This window comes from Gavia stellata, chromosome 12 (genome assembly GCF_030936135.1).
Source record: "Gavia stellata isolate bGavSte3 chromosome 12, bGavSte3.hap2, whole genome shotgun sequence".
NCBI lineage: Eukaryota > Metazoa > Chordata > Aves > Gaviiformes > Gaviidae > Gavia > Gavia stellata.
Window position 1 is genome coordinate 5,017,327 of NC_082605.1, and position 26,312 is coordinate 5,043,638.

General features: G+C 37.6%; 1 protein-coding gene across 1 annotated transcript in view; it reads right to left on the bottom strand.

Moving 5' to 3' along the window:
• Nucleotides 1–26,312, bottom strand: part of IARS1 (isoleucyl-tRNA synthetase 1) — a 105,534-nt gene that overhangs the window by 44,712 nt on the left and 34,510 nt on the right. Inside the window, exons 13-17 of the mRNA XM_059823571.1 lie at nucleotides 23,271–23,369; nucleotides 11,696–11,822; nucleotides 6,797–6,870; nucleotides 6,243–6,437; nucleotides 280–366 (exon numbers count right to left, since the gene is read on the bottom strand). Coding sequence (XP_059679554.1) covers nucleotides 280–366; nucleotides 6,243–6,437; nucleotides 6,797–6,870; nucleotides 11,696–11,822; nucleotides 23,271–23,369 — 582 coding nt within the window. The remainder of the gene's footprint in view (nucleotides 1–279; nucleotides 367–6,242; nucleotides 6,438–6,796; nucleotides 6,871–11,695; nucleotides 11,823–23,270; nucleotides 23,370–26,312) is intronic.

The window sequence follows — 26,312 nt, forward strand, 5'->3', positions numbered from 1 at the left end:
AACTTATTTCCTGTTCTTTCCTATTCTGACTTGTTACTCATTTTTTCTCTCTCTCTAGAAAGGACTAATCCTGCTGGAAAGAACCTAGTGCAACAGATAGCTGGGATGTGTCAACCTCACGCTCTCAAGTGCCTCCTACTTCCTGCAACACTGGTATCTCCTGGACAAGTCTAACAGCTCCAAAGTCCGTTTCAGATTTCATTCACAATTTGCAGGTACTTATCTGAAATATTCTTTGACTAAAAATCCGTTCAGGGAAGAACGGACTGACATACCAACCTGGCAAGAACGAGGCCATTCACAATTACATTCTTGAAAGGAGGCCTTCCAAAAAGAGCAGTGGACAGCACCAGCAAAGTGTAGAACCTGAAACAAGAGACAAAATAAACGTGACCTTCTAAACGCGCCAAGCTGAAGTCTGCATGTCCTTCATTACAGAAAGAAGTTTTCATTATGTTGTTTTACTCTAGCAAAGTTAAACTTCAAGTACGTGAAACATTTCTGTGGCAAAGACTCAGAAGAGGAGCTTATTGTAAAGCAGACCTTTCTCCTCTTTGTCACATATCATGCTGTTTGCTCAGCTGTGATCTACTAGTCCAAGAAGGCTGAAAAATTGTAATAGTAAGCATTATGAAGGTCGTGAAGAAGAAAATTGTAGCATTTGTCCCTTTAATACAGAAAAGGGAACTCTGTCCCTGAACAAGCTTCCTGTTTGCTCACTGTAAACCTCTGACCACAGGCTCAGTCAGGAACAAACAGGGCAGACAGGACCAGCACACTTTTGTCCCTCTGCGTGTGTTAATGTGTGTATTCTTCAACCTAGCAGACAACAGAACAGTTACTGCTGGGAGCATAAAAGCAAGTTAGCAAGAGTGAGCAGAGCCTCCTTCCGATCAAACAAACTTAGCTGGGTAAATGAGCCATCACTAGGAAATATGATAATGTAGGCGTTCCCCACAACAAAAGGCAGTAGGGGGTCCCCACCCCCCCATTTGAGGGTTTACAATACCTGTATAAACTATCCAGGACACTTAAGAAATCAGTGTTGGTGCAAACACAGGCACCTATTGTTCAATATGTTGAAATACGATTACATCCGAGGAATTAAGTGGAGGTGCAAGATGATGTGATAATTTCATACTCAGGAGTCAGAACCTTCACCAAAAGCGGTATCTATGAGCTTCTGTAACTGCACTGCTGGTAATTACTTTTAAGAAAATAACTGGAAGGTGGGCCATAGTTTTTCTGGCTAAAAATGAGTATCACACTGACAATTGCTTAGCAACCTTAAAACAGCAGATGATTATACAAAAGCTAATTGATTTAGAATAAGGCACAGGAGGTTATGCCTCAGAACTATGCATTTGCATGAAGATTTAGTGGAGAAACACTTTAGTGAAAAGAAAAAAAAAAGTCCATCTGTATATTCCTAAGTAGTTTTTATCAAAAAGCTGCCTATAATTGCAAAAGCATTATCCTGACACTTGAGGGTGCAAAGCTTTGTAAAGGTTGCTGTGTGCATTACTGCATTTATTAAGTGGCTTACATGACAACTCTGATGCTTAGCTCTCAGACAGGCTTTTAACTCTCAATATCACCCCAATTCACACTGCAGGATACAAATTCTCTCTATAAAATTGCATTGTAATTTCATGTCTTTTAACTAACACTCCTCCACCTGCACACACACACACGCACTCAAAAATCACCATCTTCAATTTTAACCTTCTTAAGAAAACCCCTAATACAAACATCTGAGCATTTACGCAGATGATCGACACCTCAAGCCTACAAGACTGGCAGTTCATTACAAAACCAGCAGTGCTTCTTTAGTGTTTAGTACTAAGGTACCTCATTGACAAACTCCCAGCACTTTCTGCAAACCAGTCGTAAATTTTCATATTAGAGCAGGTGCATTTGCAATTAAAAAGAACAAAGCAGAACCCATCTAGAAGAGATTTCAATACTGTTTGTATTAGGAAAATTGTACAGGCAGACCATAGGCACTGAAAAAAATACATTCAAGAACTTCTTGTAAATTTTATGTTATTTGCATTGTCAAACCCAGCAAGCCTCAACAATGAGGTACCTTAGTTGATGACAGTTAGAAGACTGTCTTTGAGATCCTGTGATCCACTGGTTTATACACCATTCTGACATATCTCTTTGCATTCTTTCTCAGATTATCCTTTTAAAAAAAAATACACCTCATTCACTCTCAATATTTTATAGGAGTGTCTCTCTGCACCTTATTTTTGAAATAATCTTGTCCACAGACACATTTGTTTCTGACAACTTCCTCCACTTCTCTGCTGCTTCACCTTCCATTCACCAAATCTCAGTCTGCTTCTACTTATGTCCTTGCTGATACATAGCTGTCAGCCAAAATAATAGTAAAAAAAAAAATATCTTAACACCACAGAGACCGAAGTCCACTTCTTTGCTCTTCTTCCCTCCTTTCCACTCCCCCAAAAAAAGAGGAAGCGTTCCCTCCCTATTTTCTCCTTTCTTGAATAATTGTGGGTAAATTCATAATCCTCTGGTTCACGCTAAAAACCTTCAGCTGTGAATTCCCTGTAGGCCACCATATTCTGACCATGACTATAAGTCTTGTTAAATCTCCCTATATATAATCAGAGATAAAGCTTTCCTACCAATCTGTCCAGACTGCCAGTCTTGCAACCCAACTACTGTAAGATTTTTTTTCCTCTGGCCTTAACAAATATAATTCAGTTCTTTCTCATATCCATGCAGAAAGTCATCCAAAAGATCACCCTCCTGGCCCATCACCTTGGTCACACTAATTTTCCCCTTGTCTCCTTGACTTTCTCCCCCTTCTCTGTTGAGTCAATCGGAAGCCACCTCCTGCGCCACTCACCACCTACTAGTCCTCACTTCACATCAGCTGCAGTCTCTGACCTGACACAAAACCAATCTTCATTCCGAATCTTAACACTTTATACAGAAGGCTCCAAATAAAAATCACATACTATGCTCTTAACACTTCAGAACTCACCACCTTGTTGTTCACTCAGGACTATTATGACATAGCGCTATCATACTAGCGGAAAGATACATGTGTCTTCTCTTCAAAATATCCTCATTTTTCCCAAGACTTAGAAAAAGGTAACTAAACGCCTAAGAGTTTTAGAACGAGAACCCTTCTTAAGAATAGCCCGAGACAGCTTTACCTTTTACCAAAAAAACCCCACCACCTCACATCTTAATTCCTTCTTTCTTTCAGAAAACAAAAGTGCTCTTTGCAAATCGCTGAACGCTAGCTGGTAGCAAAGCACCAGCTTATTAACAGACACGAGTGCCATGGGAAAGGTATCGGCACCATGTACTGAGGCAAGTGTTTTGATATTCCACCCACAAATGGATGAGACAGACTTGGCTATGGTGAAGACTTACAGTAACTCTCATGCTGATGTTAAAAACAAAAGGCAATCTATTCCAGATCGTAATGTGAAAGTCTCCATTTGCACATTGCCTTCAGTACACAACACGAGCTGTGGGCTCAAACCGAAGCACAGCGGGTGCACGTCTACAACCAGAGTCACCGCTGGCATTAGCATCAGCTTAGACTTCTCTTCTTATTTTTCCAGGGCCAATCTTCAGCTGAATTAGTGAGATAATTCAGTTCAGCCTACTAAGGAAAAGGAAAGCAGCCGCTTATCCACGGGTTACATTTACTATTTAAAAAAAAGAACGTTATAAACGGGAAACATGACAGTTAGCTGATCTGGATGTCGCACTGCACTCAAGTTTAGATTGATATCATACAATAAAAAGGCCAACTTGTGTAAAAATTACAAATGCATTCTTTGATGGCACTAGAGTGCTTCATTGGACGCATACGAGATCAGACTTATCTTTTCATCTGTCACATCTCCCATACATACTTCAAAGGATAGCACTAAAAGAAACTTACTGCTGTAAGTGTGTGTGACACCTACTAATCCACTGTGACATTCCAATCTCAAATAGCTAAATGCTGAAACCTAAAATTTATCATTCCTCCTATATTTTTACTGGAATTCTAACTACCAGGAATAGATTTTGTATCCACATAAAAATCCCAAACCATTTTTAATTCTCTTGAACTTTTACAATTCAGCAGCTGCCTTGCACAGTGTAAGAATGATTACATGTTGTTGAATTTTTTTTAATTTGTTTTCATTTTTTGGCATCTAAATTACAATAAATGCCCTTTTATCTTTATAAAATGTAGCAGGGAGAAAATCAGTTTCAGACTGTGCCTTCTGCATGCATTTTATACGTCTTTATCATGTGTTCTTTTATTTGCCTCTTTTCTTAAAAAAAGAAAAAGCACAATTTTCTAATTTTTTTCAGATACAATAAATAAGAGGGGAAACTAAGCTTTAAATTCTCCTTTCGTGGGCATGATAAACAATGTTGCAGAAAGACTAATACATGGAATCACTAGTATTACAACTTTTCAAACTATTTTTCTCCATTCCTTCTTCATTCTAACACTGTACGAGCCTCCCCCACTCCCCAAAGCACAGCTGCTGCAGAATAAGCAGTTTTTCTCCCAGATAAACAAGACCTATCACTTTTCTTCAAGATGAAACAGGTATTATTTTAATATAATATAGTATATAACATTCCATTTTATATTTAAGATTTCCTAAATTAGCATTTGTCAAATTAACAGTGCTGTATCCACACGCTATATACAACAGTAAACAAAGTAAACGAAGAAATGTAGGGTTCACTGTATATGCTGGATCCAACACTGCTGAAGAGCAGCAAGCACAAAACGGTGACCTGCACATGAGACCAGCATGTCCCTCTACTGCCGGGTTTCACGCCACTCAACGGCGCTTAGTTGTACCCTAACACTGAAAGGCACCACGACTCGTAAGCTGCGATACACGATTGTGGAGAGCACAAAGTTACAGATCAACACAAACAGATGGCCTAACAAAGACTACTTTTGGGAAAAAAAAGGAAAAAAAAAAATCACTATACACGTAAGAGGCCAGTTTTAACTAAGTTCATCCGGTTGCACTAATTCTGACCTAAATGACGTACTGCTTTGAAGGACCCGTTACAAACATTATACATAGCGCTAACTAGGTAAGGTGCAGCTATATTCTGAAAAGTATTTAATATGCCATGAGGAGCCCATGTTTCACTAAGTGAGACTTAAGCGGTCCCTCCCTAACCGCCAAACCTGCAAATGTAACTTCCGTTTTGAGGACCTAGATAATTTTTTGCATCACAAGTAAGGGGTTGCAAAGTGACAAGTTTCATGAATATAGTGAAAGGTATTTTTATTTAGCATCATGCCTCAAACGTTTCCTTGCTCAAGCCTCCTGGCTTTGAGAGTACGTGTAAACCCTACTCTCAACTTCACAAATACACAGAAGTCCCCCTCTTACTGCTTTGTTTGGGTGGGTTGGTTGGTTTGTTGGGGGAGTAGAGGAGTGGGCAGAGGGAAATACCAACTATGCTCCCGAAGAATTTAGTTTAACTCTAATAACTCAAGTTACTGGATAAAGAGTTCTACTCGTACATAGTCAAATGTACTAATCTAGAAAACACAAAAATTCGTCTTAAAAATCTGTCAGTTTTCACAGCCAACCTCAAACTTCAAAAATAGAATAAACGCTTAAAAATGCCAAAACTAAAACCGTATCTATGCATGCATGTATGAGAATGTTACCCAGAGAAAAACTGAGATTAGAGAAAAATTTTCATCAGTGACTGAAAAGCATTTAACCAGAGAGGAATCAAATAAGCAGGTGAAGCTTACAGTTAGAAAATTTGATTTTTGTAGAATATAAGATCTTAACAACTAAGCTTTGACTTAATTTGTTTTCTCCCCACTCATATAAACCCAAAATTCAAATTTAATCTAAGGGCAAAAATTACTAGCCTATACATTGCCTTGAAATACTCAAAACATTGACTTCCACATCAACTGACTCAATTGCTGTTCTGTTTCTAGCAGATAACTCAAGCTCTGTGATAATTCAGCTGCTGGGATTCTTCCTTACCAGGCCAAAGATCTGCCCTATTACCTAATGATGTCTTCCACAAGAATCGGGAAGATTGCTTTCTGCAACATTTTTGTGACCAAGCTTTAGAATACCTTGCATTTTAATGGAAAAAAGAAATCATACACTTATCTATACATTAAATGATCATCCAGATGTAATAGTGTTAGATGCAGGGCAATAGTATCACTTAATAAAGCGGCAGAAAATTACCATCCTCGGGTTTGGTCAATGCCTTCAGCAATGAAGTCAGCAGGGAAAGCATCTTCAAGTTCTTTTTTGTTTTCAAACGGATAATGGACTTGTGCATAAGGCATGCTTCCACTCTCAAACCAGCAATCAAAAACTTCTGGGACCCGGTGCAGTAAGCCCTTGCCACAGTGTGAAGGGATAGTTAAGTGATCAATACTATGGGAAAGAAAAAGATTGACAAATTCTAAACAAAAACAAGACTTGGCACAAAAAGTTAATGTTATGCTTGCACATTAGGTATGACAGGAGCTCTGCTTTTAATTTTAATGATTCTTCAAAAAGGTCAGCATTTCCTTTGACAATTTTGTATAATTTAAAGCTATTTTAGAGATTTTCTTGTATTAACAGTGTCCAAGACAGAAGAAAGGAAAATTTATGCATGGTAACTGCAAGTCCTCTTACTATTTTTCTGTTTTCCCTAAATCTGTTTCCCAGCGTTTGGGCAAAGAAAACCAGTATTTTTTTATGTCTGCTCGACTATTTTTAATAACTAGTTAACAGTCTCTGTGACTGACCTTTCTCGATGGAGATCAGTGACTTTCACTCCAGTCAACTCTTCCAATTCTGCCATTGAACCGATACAAACTACCTGTAAGAGACACTCAAGAAATTCAGTCAGTTATTTGCGCAGAGTAGCAATTTTTTTCTTATTTGACAGGAGACTTTTAAGTCAGTCAGTATCTTCTAAAGTAGCTGATACAGCTGTAAAGCCAACAAAAATTTTGTACAAGGTCCCCTTCTTCAATCTAACAAAGCAGCAAACAATGTTAGAGGCCACTGCTCTGATTTAGTACAATTCACGTCAGAATAATTGGAGACTTTGAAGAACAAGCATGTTGTCAGATATCAGAGAAGTTGGAGTTTTGTTGTTTGGGTTTGTGGTTTTTTTTTTTTCCCCTCAAACAACCCACAACACAATCACCTCTGAAAATTCAATGATCTGACTTTTATACGGATAGAAGTTTCAGATCCCAGGTTCCTCTTCTGAGGCTAAGGTAAGCAGCTAAATTGCTCATAATTGAGTATAAGTGTTCCATCCCAGGTACTCCAAACTGTTCACATTAATGGCATCTTAAAGTGAAAAAAATGTCACAGCTAACAAAGGGGCTGTTAAGAAAAGTACAGACTTTTCTTGTTTTTATTGCATCAACACACTAAGAAAAAAGCAAAAATTTTCAGCAACAGACTTGTACCGTCATAAAATGTTGATGAAACAAATGATTCTGAAAAACTGTACGTAGGAGAGAAGGAGAAAAGCTTTTTTGCTTTACGTCTTAATCAAGTTTAACCCTCCCAGAGCCCCGTGGCCCTCTCTGAGCTGGCAGGATTCACGAGCCACAAGCTGCAGTACAGGGCTGGATTTTGGAGATCCAGTCCCACATGCTATCAGTCCAATTTAGAATTGCTATGGAAAAAAACTGGGTTTTGACAGATCTGACAGGGAAGGAGTTAAATGTACCAACATAAAGAAGCCATAAGTAGGCTAGACATTTTTCACATAAGATAACTTTCTAAGTTGCTTTTAGGATACAGTAAGTCAGAGAACTGCTCAACTCCTATAGCTAGTCTGAAATACATGCATATGTATACACACAGAAATTGTGACTAACGAAAAGGTTTTGGTGTATTTAATTCCAAAAAACTGTCATGAATTAGAGAAGAGAGAAACTCAGTCTAATTTGGTTTTTAAGCCATGATTTTCCTAGTCTGATTCAACTGCTGATCTGCATTACTAATCACCATCTTTTATTGTTAAAGTACTTTTAAAATGTAATTTTTTCATTACTTACCTATTTATCTTATTTTTCTATAGGAAGTGAAGCATTACAGTGATTACTATAGCCAAGTACAACAATCTAAATAACAAACCACACCAGGGGATTGATCCTAGTTAAAAATATGCCTTTATCAACAAACTATTTTTAACCCAGATCTGTTCTTCATTCACCATGTGGCCCCATAAGCAATAGTACAAGCTCAAGTGAGCAGGCAGCAGGTGCTTAGCTCAGCACTGCTGGCGCAGGAAAAAGTTTTAATAACAGCATGGGTAAAAAATACCCTTGGATACACCGATTACTTCATCTTTGCTAACCTTAATATTTGAACATACTTTCACACTATACTGGGGGTTAAGAGCTGCCCATTAGCTGTTGCTTTTTGAACCAAGTATTTCAATACTTCAGTAAAATTCTGAATATTGGATGCGTCTGCAGAACTGCACCCAGCAAAAGAAGAAATGGAAGAAATAACCTCAAGTCCACATGAAAATTCCAGCAACCACCAGAGGAACGCAGATATCACCATACGGAATAAGACTGCCTCTGTCCAAGTTAGAAGGACGGAGCTACTCTGTCCCAAGGGTAGCACATTAGATACTTGAAGGCAAGAGAACAATGCAGCAAGCAGATGCTAATCAAATCCGATCCCTCATTAGGCCGCACCCACTCATTTCAGCAAGGAACAAACTGGTTTATGCTCTCAAATTAAAGCTATTGCTTTGGATATGTTTCTTCAACAGGAATGTTCCTCCTCCATTTTATTTTTCAGCCACATCAACTACAAAACCAGCTATATCAACATTTAATAGCAGACAGCAAAGACTGAAATAAATGTAAATAGACTGGGACCGGGGGCTGTTCGACCCTGTTTCAGCATCACTGAGACCTAATGCAAAAGCAGAGGTCAAGGTTAAACACCTCTAACGAAATGAACATTAGCATTATATCCAGGGTTATCTGTGTAAATAGCAAGAATAAAGCCATCCAGCAGCATTCATGGACCAAAGTTCCTGTGGCATAGTTCTGCAGTCCCTAGTAAGTAAAAAATGTTTGCTTTTATTGGTTTGTCATTTCAACTCTGTTGAAGAATGAGGAGCGTTCATAGAAAGAAAGAAGTCCATGCAGTGTATCAGTGTAACAGCAAGACATTCTGGGCTCTTTAGAAAACATCTTCTGAAAAGTAATTCGTAAAAGAAACAACTGCTAAGGTCAGCTACAAGTGGCATTCTTAATGCAGCCTCAAAACAGGCTGGAAACAGATTAAAGAAGTTTCCTCCCCCTTCAAGAGGGCACAGCCAGAGTCCTCTTGTTCCTAACCTGTTACGCGAGACTGGGTTCACCGAAACCAGTGGAGCGTTAACAGTTCACGTGAGTGACAAGCAACGAAACAATCAGAATTTCCTTAACATCACTGAATATATAATACTATAATTTGTATGCAAGTCCTATAAAATTAACCTACATTCACTTTATCAACTTGGGTGCTATATTAAAGAATTTTATTATCTAATCCAAATGGGATGTGTTCCTCCACTGAGGAAATCATTGAGATCTAAAAGCTTAAAAAGATCAACTGTCTACAAAAATGTGGTAAAAACCACAAGCTTCAAAATCAACTTCCATTTTGCATCCCTACCTGCTAATTATGCTAAAATAAAACTAAAATAAAAAAGTTAAACTAAAACTGTGGGAAACCAGATATTGATTTGTAATAAAATTCACTTTAATACCAATTAATTCACCTTACTGTATATTAAGTAAGGAACTGTTATTACTTCTCCAGGATTTAATATGCATGGCACAATTGCATGCGACAGTGTTCTTTTGAGAACAAGACATGAAGAGGAGGCTCTGCAATCTCACATGGCACTAGGCTGCCGTATAATGGAAGTCCAGAAATTTTGAGTGAATATTATTTCTATATGAGAGCAGATGTCACTTAGGCCTTACGTTCCACATCAGTTCCAGTGGTATTTAGTGTTTTAGCTATATCCCACATGCATGAAAAGAGAGTAAATATTAAAAAACCCCTAACTTGAAATTTAGCCTAGTCCAGAAGCCATACTCGACTACTGAAGCATGACATTCAGACTCTAGAGTAAACAGAAACGTGTAACATCTACAGATAAAAATAATAGATCTGTTGGTATTTCTATCATTATTCAACACACCAAGCCCCGAGGAATATTTGCAGCTAATTTCCAAGGAAAGGTCAATCTTCCAAACTAGACATCATATTGTTATTAAAAACAAACAAATCAAACCTGAAAAAGCAAAAAGATCAGCACACACAGGAATACAGACATTGGGAAAGTGGACAGAAAATGAAATATTATTAGAGGCAAGGAGTGGGAGTAATGTAACCTTTACACAATCTTTTTCAGCTGTAGAATGAAGTCTTGAAATAGTTTAGCACAAAACTGAAAGCCTTTTCTCTACCTAAAAACACCCTGTTATACGGAACAGGGGACTTAAAGTTTAGTTTGAAGACTGACAGTTTATACCAGAAAATTTTGAATAAAAGTTAATTTTTAACTGTTATATAAGAGACAGAAGCACTTGGTTTGCCAGTAATTTACAGACACGCTCATAGCATAAGTAGAATTCAAATGCCAAGACTTTCTTAGGTACTTAAATCCTAATTGCAAGGAGGAACTCCCTCCCTCCCCCAATATCTCCCTGCCTATCAGCAAGATATCTAACAAAGAGGAAATAAAAAATGCTTTATGGTGCACGTGTAAGCAATAGTGCAGTTTATGACAGTAAAATAATTTTCTGGCATACGTTTTCCTATTTGAGGTCTTTCACATCTAAAACGAAAAGTAAAAAACTTTTTCAAATCAAGGGAGGTAAAAACAGAGGCTCGGGATGCTGCCACCTTCTATGGACATTCTGATGCTGATTAGCATTTCTTATTTCCAGCATGAGGAAAACTTATCATACATGTCTAATAGAAATAACCCACTTAGAAAAAAAACAACTTATCTTCATAAACAGTTTTAAAACCTGGTGTTTTAGAAAACAGCAGCCATCAAAACTATGTGAAGTGCTCACTTGTGCAGCTAGCTTTATGCTACCAACTGCAGGGTACCTTACAACTTCAAAAACCCTCATTTCTAGCATTCCAATTACACGCTTTCATCATTTCACTAGATTCACATTTTTACAGTCTATTACATTCACATTTGTAGCACTACACAGTTCTACTATGGTGAACTTGCTTTTATGCCTTCAGCAATTCATTTGGCTTGATGTAACCGAGCATCAGAATTTCAAGAACAGACTGAAAGGACTGAATAAAAAAATCTCTTCCTCACCATTTTCTCACTGCATTTGTTATTTCCATTAGATTTTCCATCACTGCAAAGTCTTCCAGGAAAAAGAAGATTAATTCCAATATAAAAAGCACGAAAAATTGCTCGCGGTTTTCAAGCAAAAGCAAAGAAAACATGTATGGGCATACAAATGCATGCATACATATGCATGTATCTATCACCTACTGTAGATATACATATACCGTTAAGACTTATTAATAGAACTTAAGACTGCAGCAGCTGAAGATGTAACAGTCTATGAAAATAAGCAAACAACATAGAGGCTTTTCTGTCAAATGGCAACCTTTGTTTTCTTACTCACCTCTTCAAAGTCGTCACTGACCCACAAAGGGATGGGTGTTCCCCAGTACCGGTTTCTAGATATAGCCCAATCTCGTGCATCTTTAAGCCAGTTCCCAAAACGCTTCTCCCTCACAAAATCTGGAACCCTGTTCCAAAAGGAAGAAAAGTATTCTTGTATCACTACATTCCACTCAAGAGAAAGCTAATAAGAATGCTTATATTTGATTTCATCCACAAAACAAGTTAATTTCAGCACACTGCATGAACTGGAGCACATTCATGTTACTGCAAGACCTATAGACTTGCTGCCAAAGAATTAACACCATTTCTTCTGCCTTTCTTTGATCTTCAAGCAAGCTACAGAAGTGAAAGATACCATGTTTATTTTCCTCTCAAATAATTCAGTGAAAATGTGTGCAACATACAATAGATTCAGTAAGGATGAAACGGCGTCGAAAAATCCTCAGGACAGTCCAACATTGGAGGATTACAGCTAAGGGTGGATAACAATACCACTGTGCTCTATTTTACATACAGAAAAAAACACACTAGTTACTGATTATGGTACTGAATGAAAATATAAAGTTTCAAAAGCCTGGAGTAATAGAATCAAAAGGCACATTGCATTATGCATGGGCATCCAGGAACCTGCACGTTACCTTTAGGCTTGTAGAATAAAGAAATCCCAGGTTAATATATCCTACTAAAAATCCTCTTCATGCTGTTTATCATCTCCACTTTTAATTCTCCGATTAAAAAACAAAACCACCACCCCTGCCAAACACAAACACATCTCTATGTTTGCTAAAAAACTCATTTTGAGCACTAATGGGCTCTGAGGGATGTTAAAGACAAATTTTCATCATATGAAAGTGTCTTGGAGCTCAAAGGTTAACGTCGGAATCTGATGCTTAGCAAGCTTCCTGGATATGCTAAATGGCCTGACAGTTTGATTAGGAACTAATTGTTTTCTCTTATGATGTAAAGAAATAATCAACTATTTATACAACAATTATATAACAGATAAGGAAAAGCAACGGGTTTTGTGGTCAACAATATACCCCCTTCATGCCTAAACATGCATTTAAAAAGACCAACCTCAAGGTTATTCTTCCTGTGAGTGTCATTTAAGACAGTGTCATAGATGCACAGAAGCTGTGAATGAACAGCTAACAATAATACAAATAACTCTAGAATTGAGTTATTGAGCAAACCATGGCAAGTTTTTGGGATTTGTTTTTCCAACGTAACTAGAAGGGCCCTTCCCAAAGTAAGAGCTGGATTTAGAGACCCAGAATTTCTAAAGAAAGGAGCAGCCAAACTACAGAAAACATATGGTCTCTTCTACCTCGAAAAGCTCTTTTGAAGCTCTTGCTCCTCTATCAAATTTTTTTTTGAAGAACGAGAATGATTTTTAAATCACAGATCAGCCCCAAGAGTAACAAAAATGAAATAATCCTTCAGAGGAAAAAGTAAAAGAATGGATTCATATGGTAGGATTTGGCCCAGCAGCAGGAGATTTATGAAGTAAGTGTGAGCATCCCTCAAAAAACCAACTGATGAAAATGAAAGCTACTATCTTTCAAAAGTTTTACCCATGACAATGCCATGTGGAGATCCCAAGACTTCTCGATGCCAGTGTTGTCTCAGGTGGATAAAAACTACCATTAAAAGACTCACTTAATATCAGCCTGAAGTTCCACAGCTTCACTAGTCATTTCTAGATTTACTTTTGGCTGCAAAGTTATCTTCTGTACCATTTCTTAAACAAAAATGTAATATAAAAAAATTTTGAACAAACTCGGTGACTACTGTTTCACATGACATCTGTATCGCTGCTTTGAAACTTAGAAATGTATACAGGCTTTCGCAATTTGTTTTAGCGTGGGACTCATTACTATTAACTTTTGGTGGTGACCTTAAGAGACCCTCTCTCCTAACACAAGTGGAAACTGTACGAAGATCATTAGCATTTGCCTAGCATTCCACTAATGTGGAAAACTTCTCTTTACATCACTCCTAAACTAGTTTCCATTTTTCAGAAGTTGTTAGACACTGATTAGCTGAAATTATTAGTCCCATTTAACATACCTAGAGGCTGAAACAATCCCCCAATGGCATTAAAATGCTAAGAGGTTCACCTCCGCCTCCTCAAAACATGCATGAAAAATTAATTTTATCCCCAAAGTGGACATTAACCACAAAAATGTACGTGGTGTGATCTCTCCCTCTCTCTGAGCTATGAAAGCATATCATTTACCTCTTCTGGTAAAATTGTCTGACCCTGCTGCCAGTTTTTAGTGGAACATAAAACACAAACGACTTCATCTACTATGAACCACATTTGCAACAATGATTTGTGGCGCTTTAGAGGTACAACACAGAAATAACACTGACGCAGCCATCAAATAAAATAAGGAGAGCCTGTATCTCAAACACATTTTGAGCCCATCACTCAAAGGAAGTGTTACTTAAGACAATTGGTTCTTACCACCACACAGATGCTGCCCGTACATGCTACCCAGCTACCGAACAGCGGCTACAGCCTCCGGCTGGGAACAAGCTAGAGGAGGTATCTGCAGCAGAGAACAGTCTTGCCAGTCACGCAGTTCTTCAAGACTACAGCCTGTTCCTTTTATTTAGTCTCACTAGATGTAGCTACAAATATCTCAGTCTGACACTTCTGACTTACCTACATATCATAAGAAAAAAAAATAAAAAAAAAAATCAGAGGCACCTTCTATTTAAATATTTCACTAGGCTGGGAAGACAGAACAGAGTAGTCTCAACAACGTTGTTACTAACACCTGATATTATGTTACAGCAGCTCCAGGTTAGTGTTTCTACAGGGTTTTTTTCCATTTCTTTTTAATCCTCTAAGATATTTTCTTGGTATCCTTCTCCTGTTAAATTTTAATAAAGATAACAACCTGCCACAGATATATGTTATTAATTAAAGAAAGCATTTTTTACTCTTCCATCTATACAAAGCAATGATTTTTTTTTTAATTTGCAGAAATATTGTTTGTTTTACTCAACTAAGGAGAGTGAGGGCAGCCTGAGGAATGCTGCCCTCCAGTGAATTCTGCTCCCTTTTCTCCTATGCAGTAACTGAAGAAACTTGGCCTCACCCCGAGACTACGCTATCCTGCGTTTAATCTAGCAGCCAACAGTCTTCCTCATAATTCCCAGTTAATTGTTCCATCTGTATTCCCAAGCACATTGCAAGCAGAATTGTGATTTTGATAATACCGCGATAAAACCATGAATCACTACTGATGCTGGGGCTTAGCTTTCAGGAAACGTTGGTCTGTGTTAAACACCGCTTGCCTAAACCCAAAAGCCGTAACAGTCCCCTGAATGTTAACGGCTGCACAATTTGCCAAAGTACAAACACTGACCTCTGTGCATCAAAACTGTCCTCACAGCACGGATGTGTAGAAGCTTTAAAAAGAATAAAAAGACAAAAACAAAACCAAGGCCACCCACATAAACACTCCTATTTTACAACACAAAGACATATGAAAAAAGCTCTTTCCCATATGCCAATACGCATGCTTTTCATGTTTAATCAGGTATCTATCACAAACCCCCTTCAGCTTGAAAGCACAAATTTCAGTTTTATGCTGGTGACCGCTGAATCGGTAGCTGGGCACGATGAGCAAGGTGACTAACGCTACAGCCCGTTTAGAGCAACCCACTCTGCCAATGGCCCTGAACAGATTCAGATCTCAGAAAAGGTCAAGCTCCAGCACCAAGTAGTTCCACGAGGCTGCAACTGAAATCCAAGCAGCGACTCCTCTCCTAATGCAATCCTGCTGCAGCTCCTAAAACTGTGCTGTTAGAAACACTTTTTTTATTTCCCAACTGGTCTACAATTTGTGTTGGTTTTGACCTTCAAATTTCTCTGCAAAATGACACAGATAGGATTTCATACTTCTTTTTCAAACATTTAGCAAGGTTAAGGAGACTGCTGTCTCAGCAGGTCGTGAAGCTCTTGATTCATGCCTGTAGAACAGTGTAGGGTAATAGCTATTTCTACTTTCTTGGCACCCAGGATAGTGCACTAAATATACTTCAAGATGCAGACATATCAGCAGTTGCAGAGTTCAGGGAACTGAACTCCACAACACAAAGAAATAAATATTGATTTATCAAATCATAAATTAGAAAGATTTTGAATGAAAGTTCATCAGTTTCAACCTGTTTGAATGCTAATTTCTATCCTCCTCTCCCAAAATCAAAACTCTATCGTAACAAGTTAAGAGGTGATGAAAATTATTAATCTGCTCCAAATTTGTATGTCCATTTTTGACTGTTTGTTTCTATTTTTGAAGCAGAGTTGGGGTTTTGCTAAATTCATGCATTGCTAAGTCCTCTGCACAGTGAACTCCCACATCCTTTCTTAGTAGCTACTCTTTTTCTTAGTGTCTACAGTAAAAACTCCATTTGACAAGCAAAAAAGCCTCATGAAGAACAAACCAAATCCAGTCCTTTAACACCATTTATTAGCGTACCACAACAGACACTGTTTCCTTTGCCTTCAGAGTCTACGTACTACCCAGCATCCAAGTCACACAAGCAAAGTGGGCATGGATTTGAAAATAACAAATTAGGGACCATCTTCAGTCCCAGAGCATGAATGGGTGTGCTAAGAGTAAGTTACCATGGCTGCTGATCCAGGGACTTCTCATCATCCATTAATATCCAAGGAACAGCATCAATTAAGATTAGTATATTTGCTTTCTGACTCTTGTCTCCAGAAGAGAAATGTGCAGGATGTAAACAAATCTAAATTACATAACCCAGAAGGAAACTTATTAAAAGGATTAAGACATCTGTTTGTTTTCTGTACATATATTTTGAAGTATCACTCTCATGCTCGTAACACAATTGCAAATACTGAATTCAACTTATTATTCCATTTCGAAGCTGAGATGTGCTCTGCATGACTCTGAGTTGGCTCACCTTGCCCTAGTCACAGGATACAGGAATTCTGTCTCAAAGCAGTACTGTGCCTCTTTTCTGTAAACACAAATATCGCTGCCGAAATAAACAGCTTTCAAATACTGCCACAGCAGAAGCCTCCTATGTTTTATCATCAATTTACCATTAAAAGCTGTTTAAGATACTACATAAAAAGATACTAATCCTTTCTCACTTTTCATCATTCCTCTCATTAGCTAATTTTATTCATTACGTTCTTTGAAAAACCACAGCAACTTTATGTATTGGATAAGATTTGCTTCATAATTACTAACTGAAGGAAGCTTTTAGCTTTTGAATTATTTGAAAAATAGTCCCATAAGAGTTAGACTATAAAGTTGATAAACAAAACACTACCTTAAATAGTGTGAATTAGGAAATCTAATACCAGATTAGCACTCAGAATTTGATATGTTTGGTTCTGAGAAGGTGGTCCCACATCTATCCTTTCATTTGGCTAGCTGGTAACATTTTAAGCGACACCCGAAATCAGGAATCACTTATATGTCTGGAAAAGAGAAAGTTTTTCTTCCAGAAGATAGCTGAGTTGTAACAGAAAAACTAAAGCTGATTAAGTAGTTATCCTATGGCATTTAACTAAATATGTATGGATTTATTTAAATTCATAGCATAACAGCTGGGGGGTTGGTTTAGGTGTAGAGTTTGCTTTTCTTTTTAAACATTAACCAACCCTTACAAGACAAAGTCTTAAATTCCATTATGTTAATTTACTCTAATAACAAGACTCCTTCAACATGCCCTCAAATTGATTTTTAATGGTTTTTAATTCAAGGAGATAAAATAAGCAACTACTCATGCCCTTTTGACACTTTAATTAGCGCCAGTCTGTATCATGGACCTAATTAAACACCGGGGGAGGCTGGAGGGAGGAAAGGGGAAGAGAGAGGAAAGGTCAGCTGTTTGGAAAGCACGCAGAATTTCCACTGCAGCAGACTCTTTCTCCCCCTCGATTCATGAAAGCTTATTAGAACGGTGCACAACCACATACCCTACATGAGTTCAGGTTGCCTGCACCAGTGCAAGTGAATTTTCTGCTTATATGCAGCTTACATTTGCTAAATGAATAGTGCTTTCAATCATTTTGATATAGCAATGTTTTCCTTCACTCTTTTATCCTGGTTCCCATAGCAACAAACACTTTAGCGTGAGACTGCAATGCTGCTGCAGGCTGCATCATAACCCTGCCGTCAGCAGCGCACAGCTGCTCGACAAGTCAGGAATAAGTGAAGCCGTAACCTCCAATTTTCTCATACACTCATATTAAAAAATCCTCATATATTTTATTTGTATGACCCAGAACCATGCTAACTGCTATTAAAATTTTTCATCTTACCAATGATGGCAAAAATCCCCACGTCCTGAAGCCAGTGAGAAATGAAGCTTTCACTTTCCTTCTTTCCGCATAGTTTCCTTTAGAATATTCTAACATTTATAGTTACAAAGTACTTTTATATGACATTACCACTTTGGATACATTTCAATTTATGTACATAAGTGTTTGCAATCCTATAATAGTGACAGACATTCAACATACTGCACATGCAGCTAGATTTACCAGCTGCCTAAGAATACCCTACTATAATTGCTTAGTGAACTGGCATTTGGAGTCTTAACTTAGTAAGCTATTATTTGAATCAAACAACAAGCTTTTGATGACCAGTCACTGGGACTAACAAGATACCTGCTGTATTCATGACATAACTGGCAATCTCTGCTCAAGAGGCTTTGAGAAGAAACAGCAGAATTAGGACACAGCAGAACACAAGCCATCAAAATCAACTGGAACAAGCCTCAATATTCACTTCCAATCCTCAACTATGTCTGATAACAGCCAGTAATAAAATCTTCTGACTTACGCTGCTTTAAATCAGACAAACACAAGGCTAACCCTGCAGCAATTTTTTTTCACCTCCTACTGTAGGCAATGACATTAGTTCGAATTTTTCCTTGGGAAATGTTGCCATCTAGTGACTGCACGTTGCTGTACACATCCCAATTGCTACTAGAGAGAAGACTTAATTTGTATTGCTGTTTCCTGAGTAAGAAAAGTGTGATCGATGATTCAAAAAGAAGACTTACAATTACATGGTCATGTCACAAGAGAAAAATTAAAAAAAAAAAAGGAAAAATCCCCTCACCCCTCAAGATGCATTTAAAACTGTTCAGATAAAATGTATATATTGATGCTAACAAACTAGGAAAGAAAATATCCTGTGAGACATCCTACAAAAAGTAAAAGGAGGAAACCAAGGGACTCAGTAACTGATTTTCCTCCATTACTCTACGATTCTGTTATGACTTAAAATTCTGTTGCCCCTGCTACAAACTCAGATTTCTCATCTGCACAAACATTAGCTTTCTACTGCAGGTGGGCTCTACAGCCCATCTTCTGCACATAAACCCTACCAGCCTTAGGGTTTATGATACAAGAGAGGCATGATTTGTGATCACATCACACCTTTCAAAAGATGAGAGACAGTTTGCTGTTCAGCAAAGGCAGCGGCTGGTCGAAGATTAGAAAGACCAAGATCAAAAGCTTCTCAAAAGATTAATGTCTTTGACTGACGCATGTAAAAACATTTGGTCTTAGACTGCTCGTACAGGGACAGCAGGAAACGTGCAAAATTCACACTTTGTAAACCAGGAAATTCACTTCTAGCAAAAAGGCCTATCAGATGTGTTCTGTGTGGTATTTTCAGTAAGAATTAACATTTTAAGCGACAAATGTCAAAAAAGGTTACCTTCAACTAAGGACCTATACATCAAGCTCTTTATTACAATGCTTGAATTTTTCAATGCCAAGAAGATGCAAGAACAAAAGGCTTGCCTTCTTTCACGTTCTTTACTGTCTTCTGTCACTGCTTTCCTTCCACTGATGCTCATTTTTCCACTATACCAAGTGCTGTACATCTTACGTAAGCAATGTCAGAACTGCGCAATAGCCTCTAACACTAAAAGCCTGTCAACAGTTAGAGGTAAATCCTTCAGGAGTTACTGAAGTAGAACTTTAAGTGAGGCAGGTTGTTAAAAAATGAAAAGAGTCCAAAGCTGATATTTAAATACAAACTACACAGTCTATAGAACCCTTTCTGTTGACCTGCATGTATAAAAATATTACATACACTGCTGGAAGTGTGAGCTATAACAGTTTAGAAACATAAGTATAAATTGCACTAATTCACTCTTTAAAATAACTTATAAATTTGTATTTTACACCAACTTTGAAGCCCTGTGATGACAGGAATTAGTTCTATATTGTACAACAGAATCTAAGATGGCATCGTTTGGTTGCTTGTCTGTGGTTACGCAGGAAACACTCTTTCAACAAATCATTCTGTAAGATGATAATTACAACAAACAATTAAGGCTGAAACCCAGACCACTTACACCAGGGACCCAGCTTTGGCACATCATCTAACTCTCCATATCGATGTAACAGGAAACCAAGGTCTGACAGCCCTGAATGGTACAGCAGCCAAATTTGCCCCTCTTTATCTCAAGTAACACAGTAGTAGGTTGTCTGAATACCTCTTTTTTTAAGAAAATAAATAATTTTTTTTTAAGTAATCTCTTCTGACAGTTGTGTGGTAGAAAACCATTTAGTAACAGACTTTGGATTAAAGGCTGAAAAACAGTCTCATAAATACTGTTCCAATTCCGCATTTTCAGCAAAATCCAGCACAAGTTACTTCCCACTCTGATCAGGGTAAGGTTTTTTTGGTTTATGATTTTACAAAAACGCTGACATATTACTCACGTAATCATTCTTGAAAGCTACAGTTAAGTTCATTTTGAAAAATGAAGACACAATTGCTGGCTTTAAGTTTTGAGTAACTATGGCTTTATCAGTAGGCTAATTCATTAAAAAACTAATTAGAAATGCAATCGGGTTGCAAAGTTTGTCCAAGTATGTTTAATCTATTTCATCAAAAAGGATATCTATAAAGAGCGCAGCTATTCTTAAGGGACACTATACCTATCCATCATTTATAGGAATAAAAAAAGCAATGCAGTCAAACTCATTTTGCAAAGGTTAATATAGTCTGAAAAGCATTTATCCCCAATTTTCTCAATTTCAGGACATGCTGAAGCCCCAGAGAGTCCAAAAATAAATTTTTAAAAAGCTAGGTATTATTCCTGTGACACTTTCAGAAATCAAGTCTCTTCAAAAGCAAAAAAAGTAGGTTTTGAGGAGGATGGAGTTCCCAAAATTTAAATAGAAGAATACTGAAGAATGCTAGCATTCTCACTGCCAACTTAGGAAGTTACATCCCAAACAAAACTGACATCAGTGAAGAACATAGGAAAAACACCTTAAAAGTAATGCCTTTCTCTTTTAAAAGGCTAGATTTTAAAAGCCGTCTTTTGTAAGAAAAGCCATCAAGTAGTCAAACTAGTAATTATGAAATCACATAGTGGAAATACATACTAATATTATTTTATTAATCATTTAGTGATAATACAGGTCTACTTGCGGCCATATTCTCCACAAAAAGATTCTCAAAAATCTAAGACTATCCTGTTTTGAGAGGCAACTTGAGGAATCTGTTTTACAGTCAACTACAGAATTATGTTGAGACTCAAGAATTGCCTAAAGGACAGTTACTTTAATTCCAAGCATGCTGAATATTTCCAGTTAATATAATTGCCTGGTCTTCCCACCTGACCTTTGCAACAGCAGCTCTCACATTTGGTTCCTCTTGTATCCCTGCTACTCAACACTTACAGAAAGCACTGCTGAAAACCCAAATAAGTAGATGAGGCAGGGTTCAAACTGTTTACTAATTCTTATTAATGTCTCCTGGATGAGTGGTGGTCACTTACCAGTTTCTTCTTGAAGCTTTGCTTCTGGAAAAGCAAAACTATCTCAACCATTCAAACACTTCCTTAATAGGATCATTACATTTTTCTTACGTTCATGTGAAAATTAAGTATGCAGGTCTACTGTCAGTCATCAAAACAGCAAAAGCATCTTGAGAAAGCTAATTAAAGCTAAGAACAAACACTTTCACCCCCTCTCCAGCTTATTTTTCCCCAAAAGAAGGATCACAGTATGTTCTGTTATGGAAAACAGAAAGCAACACTTACTAATCTATAAAATCTCCTTACATATATCCAGACTGGGCATGTGCTTATTAGCAAGCCAACGCTGCAGCATTTTTGGACAGTCTGTATCATGGATCACTAACTTTTCCCACATATTTCAATATTTACAGTCCTTGTACCACGTAAGCAGTTATGCAAAAGCTGCTCATGGAGAATTTAATTGCTAACTACCATCTATGAAAAAAGGCAGCATAAAGCTGTAATTGTTCACTGGAAGTTGAGTCACCTTCTTTAAGACCATTTCAGTTGCTGAGCAGAGGCACATGGGGGGGAATCCCAACTCTCCTACAGTCCTCGTACAGAAAGACTGAGCAACAACTGAAATGGCACACAGTACAGCTGAATGAGACTAACCTCCACGTTTTCCTCACCTGGTCTCAACTTCCCAGGCACAAGTTATTTATGAGAGGAGGAGAAATAAAAATAAAGGTTATGGGGGTGGAGAAGATAAGGTCCTTTGGTTACTAACTCACCATAAACCCACAACTGACTCTCAAAATGGCTACCATCACCAATAGATCCCTCTCACCGCTAATTTCATAGTGCATTTAAATTACCTAAAACTTACCTGTTGTTTTCTACATAAATTTCACACATATTTTTCACATTCCCTATATGCATATAAAGATTTCATTTTTGCCACTAGTAGAAAATTTTTATTTAAACCTCTGAAACTGAGGTTAGTTACAACTATTACTCAAGCTAGGGCAGTTGGGTTGGGTTTTTTTGCAGGGGTTGTGGGAGAAGGGTGGATTTGCGGGGAGGGGGTGTTGGTTTGGTGTGTGGTTTTTTTTTCCTTCAAGTGCATCTATGACAAAGAATCAAACTTATCTGTAATAACTACATGAAAAGAAAAAACCTTACCTAAATATTAGTTTAATTTGGAACAATAACTACCCAGAGTTTAGCTGCCTAAATTCTTCTCTCTAGCAGATCCTTCTGGGAGGCTTAACTGTGCACTTCCGTGCTTCCACAAGTTGATTTTCCTTTGCAGTTTCTCTCATGCTAAATTTCTTAGGATCATATAAGATGATTTGAGGATACTTTTAATGATCCTGTAATGTATTTCACGGTAAGTTATTAGGATGTATTCAACCTTACTTACACCCTAAAATATATTTCTCATTGGGATGTCACACAAGCAAAGAACGCCTTCTCAAACAAGAAAGGAATAGTGTGCAAACATGTTCAAGCACTGCGCTGATACGCAATTAAGCAGGTCATATGTGTTTATACCCAGAAGACTATTGCATTGCTCTAGCAGTTTGAGGAACATTTGTGAAACCTGAGATAAAACACTATTTGAAACTGGTTACCAGCCCCATTCCAGTAACATTGGCTCAGAAAGACAGAATGGAAATACGAAGTTAAGTTAGTACACTAACAGTGAAATAGAGCTTTGTAGAGTTCTCGCACACACACACCCCCCTACACACCCAACCCCGGGCAAAGAAAAAACCAATATATGCAGGAGACATTACCAGTAGCATTGGGCATTACCCTCCAGTAGCTTCTCCACCATGTGCTCCACTCTTACAAACCAGCTTGGCACAGCTTTGTATATCAACGGAGTATCTGATCTGTAGAGGGACGTTGATGGGGAAGGGAACAAAACAAACAAAAACATTTTCAGTGCTACATTATTTATAAAATACTCTTTAAAAGTGTATTTTGGCACATGACAGTCCCCTTTTCACAGACTGAATTCACTGTTGTTCCTGAAATATTATCACGGTTACAAAGGTTGGGTTTTGTTTTTTAAATTACACAAACTGTTACACTTACATGAGCTACAATTTTAAAATGAAATCCTAAAAATAAAATGTTTAAAAGCCTTCAAACCCAGCAATTCAAGTAATTTGTATAGCAAGAGAAATCATGTGAACATTCAAATAATACCCGAGTTTGAAATTTATGTTCCTACATAGTACGATAATATGAACTTCAGTAAGTATTAAAATGTCCTATTTATGTCTTCCACTTTAGCTCATTCTGTATATTTTTTATGTATACCTCAATCTGAAAAGCCAGAAAACATTATGCTATGTTTTTACTATCTGTATTTAAAAAAAAAAAAATCATAAAGATGAAGTAACAGTACTCAGGGTTAATTAGAGGAATGTCCCACTCCAGGGGGAAAAGGAAAGAAAGAGATCCAAATAAACATATAAAACTAAGAAGTTATAAAGACATCTTAATATATTTCTTACTTCAACATTCAAAGTAATACAAAACCTATATATGGTGAGAGAAGATTCAGAACTTGAGATTGCTTCGAAATGGGAACACTATAGGGCAGAGTGTACAGATGGATAAATTCCCTAAATTATCTAGTAAAATTAGTATCTCTAAGCATCTGACTGCATTGTGTCTCAACCTGGTCTCTTATTTGTCAGTTCCATAATACAACTGGCTTGAGGTCTTAAGAGATTGTTCAAGTAGCATGCATCCTTCTAAAGAATCTGGTAATCAAATAGTGGGTAAAAGTCATTACAGGAGAGTTCAGATGTTTCTCATCCTTCACATCCATCCCATTATTCCAACTTGAAAAGGGAGACTGAGCCCTAAGAGATGGAATCTGTCTGGGTACAGAGCACCTCCAACAACACCGGGACAATAAGCTCATTCTCCCTTAGCATCAATCCACCCCACAAAATTGTTCATAACATATTACTTTTGTTTAAGTCATTTTGCCTCAAAACTTGGAAATACACTTGCTCAACAATAATTCACAAGCAAAGATCCTGAGACACTACCATTATCTCCTACACGCAGTTGCTACTGTAAACAACCCATCCTAAAAGTTTAACTCATTTTACTTATATCCATAGCAAGGACTCATTAGAAACACACAAACTACTGCAGATTATGATGTAAATTAAAATTGCTACTGCAGAAGCACTTCCTAAAGGTACATCTGCCTGAGCAACAAAAGAAAACCCACAGCAAAGGTTGTTCAAACCCAAAAAACTGCACTTGAGTTGCATAAAGCCCAATAATAAAACACACATCACTTCTCTTAATACTGTGTTTCAGAAGATACTTCCTTTTAACTATAAGCAATACATTTCAATTTATTTTTTAAGAGTTAAAGTACCTATACCCTTACAGGACATGGTAAGAGCTCAAAGCAACAATAATTTAGTAGTATTCCAGCTATTAAATGCAAACGTGCTAAGCTAGGAAGTTATGCTTCTCAAATTTGTCCTAACACCTAAAAAAGGGAACAGTTCAGTTAACTTCTCATACAGCAGCAAGAGCACAGTAAAAAATATTCTGCAAGCTACAAGGTACTCCAGAAGTATTTTAGTTTCAATGAGCGTCGCGTTTCAGATGTGGTGAAGAATGATGAATCACATATAAGAACTTGAGTTACTGGAAATAAGAAGAATCAAACCTGATAATAACAGTTTCTCATGCGGTCTTAACATATTGCAAAAAGAATGCTGGGACAATAAACCGGTACCCAAACTCTATCAGCAGTAAGCAGCTGACAGATGGAGCTGACTGAAGACAAGCTTTAACACAAAAGTAGCTTCAGACACAAAGGATTATGAAAAAGAGACAAGCAGATGAAGCTGTAACCATTTCCCAGGTTTTCAACCTAATGCTGTAACTTTATAATACTTGATAACCAGTCCAAAGCACCCACAGAACACTGTTTCCACGTACACGATGGTAGTAAGAAAGGGGAGATGGCACAGTTCCCCTGAATATTTTCTTTCTTCTAGCTGTACTGCCAAGCAGTGCCTCAGCAGGAGACAAAAAGAGAACAATATACTGAAAATCTGCCCAACCAGTAACACCTTACACATTTCTGCCCCTCATGACTGGCAAGAAGGTTCAGGAAACCAGATTCAATTCTTTGCTGTACAATCAAATGAGAAATACCCATATTGATGGAAAACACACCAAGGCAAGGGAAAAACCACCCAGAAAGACCTAAAATCAGAGACTGATGCTTACAAAATTCCTGCCTAAACATTCCTCCCTATCTCAGCTGAACTATGTTTTGTTCCCCTTCTAAATATGCCCTTTAGAATTTTATCAGAGGGATCAAAGCACCTGAGCAAATGGCCTGTTCCTTAGCACTGACACAAAATTAGCATTCTCTGAAATATGACCTTCATAGTTCAAAAGATAAAGATTGGAAAGATCATTCTCTGTGGACACTACACACTCCCAATAGTTTTCTCATACCTCTTTTGGACTGCACAGCTGTTTAGAACAAGATATTGTGATCTTATTCCCATCCCATTTTCTCATAATTTAGGAAACAAATGACAGATAACTGACCACATGCGATGAAAGATGCTTCTTGGCTTTGCTTTCACTGGCTTGAAAAAGACAAAGCTCTCTATCTGGCAACGGTAGAGCTTCCCAATATTGCTTCCTAATAGGATGGCACTCAGGAGCTGTGATGAACACTTCAGCTGTCACGCTAGTTAGCTTTGCTATCTTTCTGAGGTGTTAAATTGCTACCTAGACCGTATAAACTCTCACAATCTCATATCTACATAGAA